The 10,920-nt window shown below is 36.5% G+C and overlaps 1 protein-coding gene across 1 annotated transcript in view; it reads right to left on the bottom strand.

The window, feature by feature from the left end:
• Hmga2 (high mobility group AT-hook 2) overlaps positions 1-10,920 on the bottom strand; it is a 120,432-nt gene that overhangs the window by 96,366 nt on the left and 13,146 nt on the right. Inside the window, exon 3 of the mRNA XM_046430756.2 lies at positions 10,029-10,079. Coding sequence (XP_046286712.1) covers positions 10,029-10,079 — 51 coding nt within the window. The remainder of the gene's footprint in view (positions 1-10,028; positions 10,080-10,920) is intronic.

The following is a 10,920-nucleotide window of genomic DNA, read 5'->3' as shown; positions in this document are numbered from 1 at the left end:
TCTAAGCAGGATGGAAAGCACAAATTCCAAAACCTGGCTGATTCACTGATACATTTTAATAGCAACCCACACCCCAAAAATGTAGGCTACCCCTGGAGGAAAGGCGTTACTAAATTAAAAAAAATATATACAGAATCCACCACTGTCTTGGTGTGACCATCAGGAAACGAGCATTCTGTAATTGGCAAATCTAAACAGAATGTCATTAAACTCTGTACCATTGCAATGAAGGGAATTGCAGGGGGTGAATCAGGGTTGGGAATAACATCATGTCCAACCAATACATATGGGAAATTTTGGGTCCAATGATAAAAATAAAAAATGGTGGGAAATTGAAGGATTTAATCAAGCTCTACTTACTCCTAAAAGAGCAACTTAAGATGTAGTAAAAACAAACACAGGAAAATGAAAATGTTATAGCTGACAACATTATCGCATGACCTTTTCACCCTCTCTTTGAAACTCCTAAGGCTGCACCTTTAGTGTCACCAATGTCCCTCCTCTGGAGAATGGAAGACCACAGAGATGGCATGTTCCTACCTTCCAACTCCACTCCAGATCTGAGAGTGGACCCATGAGTTGGAGTGCTTCACCAAATTTCCATCACAGGAGCTGGGGGTTGTGGCTCAGCTGTAGAGCCCTTGCTTAGCACGTGTGAGGCCCTGGGTTCAATCCTCAGCACCACATAAAAATAAATAAAATAAAGGTATTGTGTCCAACTGCAACTAAAAAAATGAATTTAAAAATTCCCATTACAGAACTAAAGGAACATTGAAGTTGGACTAGCTCAGAGATTAATGCCAAGAAAAAAAAAAAAAAGATAGGGGCTCAGACCCGTAATAAGGAAATTGTGCACTAGGATCAGATTTTGACACAAAGTGGGTAGCATATATCTTCTCTGACATGAGAGTCATTTGGAACAGGGAATGAAAAGACTGCAAGACAAATGGGATTTTGTAAGACAATACCAGCTATAATCTTATGATTCCATGTTCCTCAGTTATTCTTTCACCTTTCCGGGCTACAGTGCTTCCTGTTATGGGGTGCTGAAAATATGTGGGTCGTCTGGCAACTTGGAAAACCTGCCCTTCCCTCTTGGAAATGTGAATACTCAAAATTCCAGGTCACATGGCATTGCTACCTATGTTATTCCAACTGTGGAGCACTTATTGCTGTGGTGACATAAGCCTCATATCAGGTCTTAGGTTTATGTTTTCCCCAATGAAGCCCAATGATACCTGAAATGCTTCAAAATGCCCTTGGAAGAAGTCAAAGGAACACTATGTGTTATTGATTTTATTCTGTTCTTTATTATTCACATTAGTAGTAAAAATTAAGAGTAAAGAAATGGAACAACATGAATTTTTGCCCTTTCCCCCCCAATGAGAAACAACTGTAGAAAATTATTTTGTGACATTTGGCCAACAAAGCTCTCTTGTGTTTTTCTGATGATCCAAAGCTGTGACCAAAATTCTTTTAAGGTACAGCACTAGAGCCTATTTTGGAGAGCAGAAAGCTATTTCCAGAAGTGAGGGAATGGAAACATTAATCAAGGGCAGGGCATTCAAAGTCTCTTTTGGGGCTGGGCGATAGTGGCTAGCAGTTACTTCTCAAGTGGGGAGGCCTAAGCTGTAATTCAAAATCATTGCAAACACTGCTTTGATGTCTACAGGTTGTGCTTTTGTACCTATGATAGCTCAGATGATCAGTTTTTTGTTTTTTTTTTTTAAAGCCAAAGAATGTGATGCAAATCCACAGTTACTATGGGAAAACAAAAATTCAAAGACCACACTTCACCTACACTAAAGAAAAAGTATCACTTAGCCACTATACTTATCAGGCACTACAGTGTACCTATAACTACTGACATCAATGACTATGACCTATTGTGTGCTTGCTACTTGTTGAATAAGGTTTTTTTGACAGCTTCTCATATAATTCTTCAAAACAATCCTATGAGTCAAGAACTGTGATCACCCTTTGTCTTGCACATGGGAAACTGGGGCTGGTGACGATGACCAACTTACCTTAAACTGATACCTGAACCCAGGTAGTCTAAGCTCTTAAGCTGAAGGCAAGAAGATAAATATGCCACTGTTCAGAAATATTAAGGTATACAATTAAGTTGCTTTAAGACCTAGTGATTTTAAAATGATTGAACAAACATAAATTATAAGACCAACATATGTCAAATCACAGCTCAATAGAATTACCCTTGTCCTCCTGATGCCCCTTTCCCCTTTCTTCTTTGAGGCTCTGAAAATTTGATACTTGGCTTTTTAAGTCTGTCTTCACTAGATAAAATTTGACCAATTATTTTTATAAATCAGACCTGTATACATTTGATATTAGCTTGAATATTCGCTGTGATGACAAGGACAGAATGTAACCCAGGCCCACATCACATCACCAATTCACACATCACCTGTATATAGGCAAATTCAAATAAGGGTGTAGATACAAAGTATTATAGGATTTGTAAAACAATCCTATGGTTGGACTGTGAAATTCTAAAGAGCTCAGAATACTTGAACACTGTAGTTAAATTTAGCCTCAGAATATATGAAGCATGAAATAGTAACCTACCTGCCAGGCTTCAGGGTATTCTTTCAGGGTTCCCAGATCCTGGTCTCCCCAGAGGAAGTCCCCACCTATTGTGTTGGCTTTGACATCCCCAGGATGTCACAACAGACTTAGTAACAGACTTAGTGCAGTTCTTCTAAATTTGAATGTGAGTAAAAAAATTCTCTGGGTCAAGTGTAATCTGCAGCCATTCATCAATATTAATGAAACATAAAAGAGAGACTTTCGTTTACTATAGCATCCTGAAAAAAAAAATTCTTCTTACCTAACTTATACAATTATATTTACTATAAGAATGAATAAATAAGGTGTGAAAAACAAACTTCAATGTCTTGTCTGCGTTCAATTATTCCTGAGGACAGGGTTTGTGTGCAGCACATCAACAATTTGAAAACCTGATGTTGGTCTCCTTCCCACCAAGCCTTTTACCAGAGCTGACCCCCTGTTCCTGCCCTGCTCCCCATCTGGTGGAGGCTCTAATGAGCAGCGAAGTGGCCAAAGGGCAGGCAGCAGGGGAAACAGCAAAGGAGGAGCCAAGAGGCTCCATCATCTACAAACTCCAGGCAGTCCCTGGATAATAGAGCTGGTTGTAGCAATAAAGGATTTTATGTTTTACAACCGTAAATGCTGACAGCCTTTAGTTATAGACAGAATGTTCTGTCAGGTAACTAAAAGAAAAGGCATGGATAATTTAAACAACTTGCCCAAGAGTATTTAGCTTATACAACACAGAGGTCCTTGTTTCAATCTGGAGAAGAGGCAGTAGGTTTGATTTAATCCAATCAGATTAAAATTTTTTCAAAAATGTTGAGATATAGATGTCAGATCTTGAAGAATTTGGAATCAAGTATTTCTTGATTAAAAACAACTCCTTTCTTAAAAACAGAACGAAAATGTTCTCTTGGAATATGAAGTAATAATAGTTTTGCCTATGTACCTAGCCAAAACAAACAAACAAAAAGTGGCATATTAACTTTATTTATATACAATATGGGTATTCTAATCTTTTAGACATATATACTTCCATCCATAAATACTTGAATTTGGGTGAATGCAGGTAAATATGGTATGTGAGTATGGATAATACACTGTATAAGAGTCTAATATTTAGGGCTGGGGATGTGGCTCAAGTGGTAGCGTGCTCGCCTGGCATGTGTGTGGCCCGGGTTCGATCCTCAGCACCACATACAAACAAAGATGTTGTGTCCGCCGAAAACTAAAAAATAAATATTAAAAAAAAAATTCTCTCTCTCTCTCTCTGTTTAAAAAAATATTTAAAAAAGAGTCTAATATTTATATATAAACTTTTTATTTTATATGATCATTCATATATAAGACCATTTATTTTTGCATGAAATGGTCACTGAATTCCATAATATCTGTCCTTTTATTAAAATGAAGCTGAGATGACCTACTTAACAGAGATTCTATAGATCTAATATCATATTTAGAGATAGGACATTTATCTGAGCTATCTCCTATCTAGAATTCAAAATTCTACCACGAGTGGGAGTGGGAGGAAAGCCCGTCCTTCCCTGATTAAAGTTTAATAAGATCACCAGTCTACAATGGTACTGTAGCCACCCCTTGGAATGGCTGACCCTGTGGTCAATGTTTTAATAATTCCAAATGGTGTGGGTCTAACAAAGATTGGTCACACCACACTGAACTGGATTACCGAGTGGGGCAGATTATCAATCTCTTTTCTGAAAATCTCTTTAAAACAGAATAATTAAAAATAGCCTTCCAATATTAAAAGCAGCAAAAAGATTGGATCAACATTTTAATGACCAAATCCAATTCTTGCTTTCTGGATATGACTTATTAGTGTTTTCATATTTAATCTTGTAATTTTAAATAAGTATTTTAGTAAATTTTGCAGTAAGTTACTAAAATAAAACAAGTAAGATACTTTTCCCCACCGTGGTCTTTTAGGGTTTGGAAAGCACTCCATTTTTATAACAAAATATTGTAAAGAAAGGGATAGCTTCAGAAAATATTACTCTCCAACTCTGAATGCATTATATGCATCAGAAAATTTATATTTTAATTACTAAACATATATACAATATCTGTGCACTTTAAAGAGAGCATCTACTATTTTATAAAGCATGCTAATTTACAAATTTCTGAGGGGCATGGGTTTCTCCTTCACACATTGAATTAGCAGACAGTTTTTGATGTTATATTAAAGTCATTTTTTCCCCTCTGACTCCATTACAAAGTTAGAATCATCTGCAATCTGCATTATGGGGTACCTCTTTCTAAACACTGATATTAAATTTCAGTTTAAACAAGAGAATTGTCAAATTACAAATGGCTAAAAGTTTTTTTTTTAAGCAACAAACATCTGTAAGAGGAAAAGCAATGGAAATGAAAACCTAATGCTTTAGCTTTAACATTAGATTCCAGGTTCTTTAATATATGAATGCTTGGGATTCGTGGAAGAAAATCACAGTTTTAATCATTCTGGTTATAATAGATTTTATTCTGATTTAGCTCCTCCTTCTTGATACTCAGTTCATCATAGAGATTTCTATATTCTAAGTTAGAAACACAGAAGCCCTTGTTACCTATCTAGAGACCTTAGATGTTTAACTAGCAAATGAAATTACATACCTTGCTCTGTATCCACAAGTATTTTTTAATAAAAGAAAGACCACTGTGCTCCAACCCCCACAAAAAAAGAGGTGGGATGGAAAGGCATATTTTAAACTAAACGTACTGCACACACCCCATTACCAAATAAAGATAAGCAGCAGCACAAGAAAACATCTGGAATTCTTACTAACTTCCTAGTGATCAATTGAAGTTAATTGATCCTTGGGTCAATTTCTAGGTCAATCTCAGAATTTCCAGAATAACTTTTATTTTTCTTTTAAAATATATTAATTCATATTTGAGACTATTCTCCTTCTGTTGTTAATTTCCTTTCTTACAAAAATATTCTGAAAACAAAACAACACCTAAAGTGCTGACTATTCTCACTGATGTATTCTTCATTATCTGGTTCTTGCTTTTTTTTTTTTTTTTTCTTTCTTCCAGCTTTAGTTGCTTCACTGACATCTGGATAGAGCATTGCATGGATGAAGTTAACATCTTTATTATCTCATTGTATCCTTGGGTCTCAGTTCCACTCTAAAACTTTCTCCAAATATTTTCCATCACTACACTAGCCATGTGATGAGCTTCCTTTTCCAGGCAAAAATGGAGAAATGCAAATATTACATAAATGCAGTTGGCAGCAAGACTGGCTAATGGAATCCCACAGAGGTTCTACAGAGAACCAGCACATCTCTATTTGTACATAATGAGGCAAACAGTAGAAATACTACTTTTCAAATTAAACAAGATATGCCCCAAATCCTTCACTATTAGAAGAAAAGCATATAAACTGTAACACACAAATTTCCCCTATGCAAACAGACTTAAAATGTGCTTTAATATCGTTTGTAAGCAATCTTAAACTTGTTAATATTCAGCATAGATACATGGAAGGCATAATAATACTATAAAGGAAACTTGGTTAGTTTTACATGTCATTTCACTGTATGTGGAACTACTGGTGGCTGTAAGTAAGGAGAGCTCAGGCAACAACTAATATCAACATGAAAGTGTACAGGGGAATTAATCATAATTTCTATCATTTATTGAGCACTAAGACTTTTGCCTGCACCCTCTCACAAGAATTTAATCCTTACAAGAATTGTATGAGACATGTACCTTTTGCAGATGAGGAAACCGGACCTTTTAAAAGGTCATGTAATTTGCTCAAGATTACACAGTTAGCCAACTGATAGGTCAGAATTTAAACCTAAGCCATCTAAAGTCAGATCCTGAGCTCCTAACTATATATTTAAAAAAAATTAGTCTATATCCGATATCAAGGTCTGAAATCAAATTCTGCTGGGGTTAAGGAGATATAAGGAAGTAAACAGAAGAAGTGTGCTTAACCAAATCTAGTTAACCAGCTTCCTGGATCACTGGATTAGCCAATTTTCCAGCCCCTCCAGAAGCAAGACTGATGGCAGTTTCTCTCCTATACCTACATATTTCTAGTTACTCAGCTTTTGATTAAACTCCCAGCTACCAATCCTAATTATATCAGATGAGGGTAACAGTGCAGATACTTTTTTCCAGACCCGTTACATGAATCTCTGAGAGTTATAGGATGTGGTTTTAAAAGCAAAAGTACTTTAAAACAACACAATCCACAAGAATAAAAGGGGAACCATCTGGCTTCTAAACCATATACCTAGTAAATCCAGTCAGTTCAAAAATATATCTCCAACTCAAGGAAATCAGTGAATGACACTGTTGGAAAGAATTGAACTTACTATAAAGTACAAGCCTGTTTCCTATGGAAATTGCAATGATTTATTTCTTCAGCGCAAGCTTTCCAGCAAAGAATGCCACTGAACGGAATGCCTGGCTGTGACTGGTTCCCCAGTCACCAACAGAAGATATACAAGCAAAGAGGAAACACGTTGTATAGAAAAAATACACAATTTCCTTTTATTTCCCCTTCTAAGTAGAACAGCTCTTCTTGGGGGGACCAAATCAGGGACTTGTAACAACTCATCACACAAAATTTTCCATTCTCACAGCCAGCAAATATTGGAAACCAGGATGATCAATGAGGATGCCCGGCTCTTCCCAGAAAGACAAGGGTGTCTATGGTGGACATTTCCTCTGGGCTTCTTACCAGCATGAAGATCAGATGCCTGAAATCCAGGTTCTTCTCAGATAAGCAAGAACCTCACTAAGAAAAAAATATAGAGACCCTTTAATCTTGCTGTATGCTTTACTCTGGCTTGGCAGAAACATTAGCTGGGTGAGGATGAGTGATGGGAAACAAAGGCATAAAGATAATTAGGTGTAAGCTAGAGGACTGTGAGGTTCTAGGGCAGGTTGTAATTCATTCACTCGTCAGTTGTGGAGCCATGGAAGACTGCAGAGAAGAGCACTTTTTGTGATTTCAAACTTTGCAGGTTAATTGGAGAATATTATGGAATATCCCAAAGGCAGAAGAAATGAAATGCAGAGTTAAGAGGCCCCACTGGATTGTGAGGTATTTGCCTGGTCAACTTCCTTTTGTGTATGTGTTGTGCATGGGCATTTGTGTGTGTGTGTGTGTATGTGTGTGTTGTTGAGGATTGAACCTCCCACATGCTAGGTAAACCCTGTACCACTGAGCCACACACATTCCCAGATCCATGCTAACTTTTATTTTAGTTTAGTTTAGACATGTTAATCCTGTGACTTCAAAGAGCTCATCTATTGTCTATCATGTTGCCTCTTGGAACAAGTCTTTCAAAGTCATCAGTTCAGTAGCATAGGACATCTTTTCAGAGTTCTGATGCTTAGAAAAGAGCAGACCTATGTTTTATGTTTTCCACTAACAACTTAATGAACAGTACACTCACTAGAATATAATAGAAATAGTACTTTTTGACTTCCGAGATGATGTCACAAAAGGCCTTGTAATTTCTTCTTGGTTACCAGAACACTTTTTCTAGGAACTCTGCATACAGATAAGAAGACTGACTTCCCTGAGACTGCCTAGCTGGAGAGTCCATGTATGCATGTTCTACTCCTAGACATGCCCAGACTTCTGGTCAATCAAAAGCACCACACCTATAAATGAAGAAGTCTCCAAATTCCAGATCCAAAAGTATTGGAGTCGTCTCCTGATGCTTAGGTCCTCCCAGCTGAGGCCCCAGACATTCTGGAGCAGGGACAAGACTTTCTGCTGTTCCCTGTCCATATTCTTAACCAAAAGAATCCAGGAGCATAAGAGAATAGTTGCTTCTTGACACTATTGTTTTGGAGCAGTTTATTAAGCAGTAACAGGTAACTGGAACCACATGTACAGCAAGAGAGATGATAAACCAACCCACTGGTTACAGAATCCACACTTGCAATGTGATACTTAGTTCTGGTGATATATTTCAAAAGATTAAAAAACAAAGTACTTGAAAAAAAGAATAACAAGAATGTTCCTTTATGGAGAAAAATAATGAAAGAATTGGAGATACTTAAATCAAAAAAAGAGAACAAGTTTTTGGAGAGCTAGCATCAGGGAAAGTGAAAACAATTGCTCCGCATATTTTCATTGAGGAGACCTGGAGGCAGTGTGCAGAAGTCACAGGGAGTCAAATGGAAGACTCTAATTTAGACTCTAATAAGACTTTCCGGGAAGGAAGGGACAGCCTTGAGAGACAGTGAATTCTCTGACATTAGAGGTGATAGGGCATGAACTGGATGATCACCACATGGTAGTTAGTTTTGGAGAAAATTCATGTATGAACAGCAGGCTGAATGAAAAGCACTTACATTAAGGTTACACTGTAACACTGAGATGTTTTTAATCTAAAGATCATCCCCCTTTCCTTGTGCTAAGAAATCTAATCCCAACACATGTGGAACAGGAAAAAAAAAAAAAAAAACCCAAGATGAATCAATTAAATGAAAGGCAATACCAAAGTGTAAATAGAAAGTGATGCAGAACTCAAGAGTAGAAGGGAATGGCAAAATAACAGGAAAACATAATCCAGGATAGTAGGAAACTTAAAAAAAAAAGTAGAACATGGAGAATAAACTAGGGAAAGAGAAGAGGAAAGACAAGGATCCCATTACAGAAAATACTGGGTACAGAGGCTGCCTTCACGCTCCTGAGAAATGGTTTGGGTTAATGTTAGGACTTGTTCCTTCTATCAGTGGGCAAGACAGACCAGAAGTCCCTGGGTAATGTGAGAACAAGGTTCAAATGGTAAAATGAGCAACCACTAATTTTCTGGCCTCAAAATTCACAGCCTGTATGTGCCTGTGGGGTCCAGCAAGCTTGCATGGATGCCACTGTCTTTAAGGTCAGTATGTAGACAATGCCTACTAAGGGAAGTAAACAAACAAACAAACAAACAAAAACATAAAACAAACAAACAAAAAAACGGAAATTCGGCCCTTGTTTTCTAACAGAGACATTATGAAAAAGAAAACACAGACCACCTAGAAAATGATATATGTCCAAAACAAAGCATAAAATCAAGAAAATAAAATATTAAAATTATCTCATACACATTTCATCTGAATTTTATCACCATTGTAATCAACTCCCAAGGTTTCGTAATACCTTCAACCCTAGTTACTCAACCCACTGAACAAGTCTTCCCATTGTTACTCTATGTGAAGGAAGAATGGAAATTCCTTTGATGTTGATAAGACATAGAAAAAGGAGTCCACTTCAGGAAAGGAAAGTGTTTGGAGTAAAACCCTGGAGCCTAATCATAAGCAGTGATAATCTGTCCTTGCCTTAACCCTTTCAAAGATGTAACACACCAGGAATTAAAAAATACATGTAATCCTTGAAATACAACTAATATATTCATTTAAAAAATTTTTTTTTCTTTACAATAAACAAACAGAAAATACATCTTATCACTCACCCATTTCCTGGGTCTGCCTCTTGGCCGTTTTTCTCCAGTGGCTTCTGCTTTCTGCAAAATGAAAAAGGAAGTTATGTAATTTCCTACCTGACATTATTTGTAAGTACTCCATGAATAGACACATTTCAAAGAAAAATGTTCTGGATTGCAGATGAGGTATTGAGAGTGTTTTAACAACCTTTTTCCTTTAAGGTTCATCTTTTATATTTTTCAGTACATTCTCCTTCCCTGCATGATGCAAAAAGGTATCTATGCAAATCCTTACCATTAAAAACTTCTCTGGAGTGATCTCTTCTGAAATGCATAAAAATCCTTTTGTAAAATCTATATTGCTTTTATTTCTGTTCAAAAAAAGTGAAATATTCCCACATTCCATAATTACATGAATTAGTATTTTAGAAATGAACATTCCTTAAATGGTCAAGATTTGCTTTCCATGTAACAACTAAAGTTATGAAAATTTCTACTGACATATTGATTTAAATTTACAAAGCACTTGTATCTATGCTGCTAGTGCAAAGCAAGTCTAAATGTAAAAAAGAAGACATAAGCATTCTAGTTCAAAATAATAAACATCTGCCCACTTCTATCGGGTTGATTTCCTGTTTCTGGCCCAAAATAATCACCTGTCAATCAGTTCACCTAAAGCAGAGGGGGGAGGTTAGAAGCTGGTAGAGATCATCCATATTTGCCCCTAAGATGGAAACTTAGGATGAATGACTAAAAATAACAATTAAACATATACATTCCAAAATAACTTAAAATATACATTATTAATAATTCCACACTCGAAGCTGACATGAATATTATTTCCAAGTATCTTCAGAGTTTGTTTCATTGCCTTTCTTCACAGATCTTTTCTAGTATTGCTTGTTGGTTTTCTTTTTTCTCT

The sequence above is a fragment of the Marmota monax genome, unplaced genomic scaffold, assembly GCF_021218885.2.
Source record: "Marmota monax isolate L192 unplaced genomic scaffold, Marmota_monax_Labrador192_F-V1.1 WCK01_AAM20220418_F8-fsc00056, whole genome shotgun sequence".
In the NCBI taxonomy this organism is placed as follows: domain Eukaryota; kingdom Metazoa; phylum Chordata; class Mammalia; order Rodentia; family Sciuridae; genus Marmota; species Marmota monax.
This window is presented reverse-complemented; position numbering and strand designations above follow the sequence as displayed.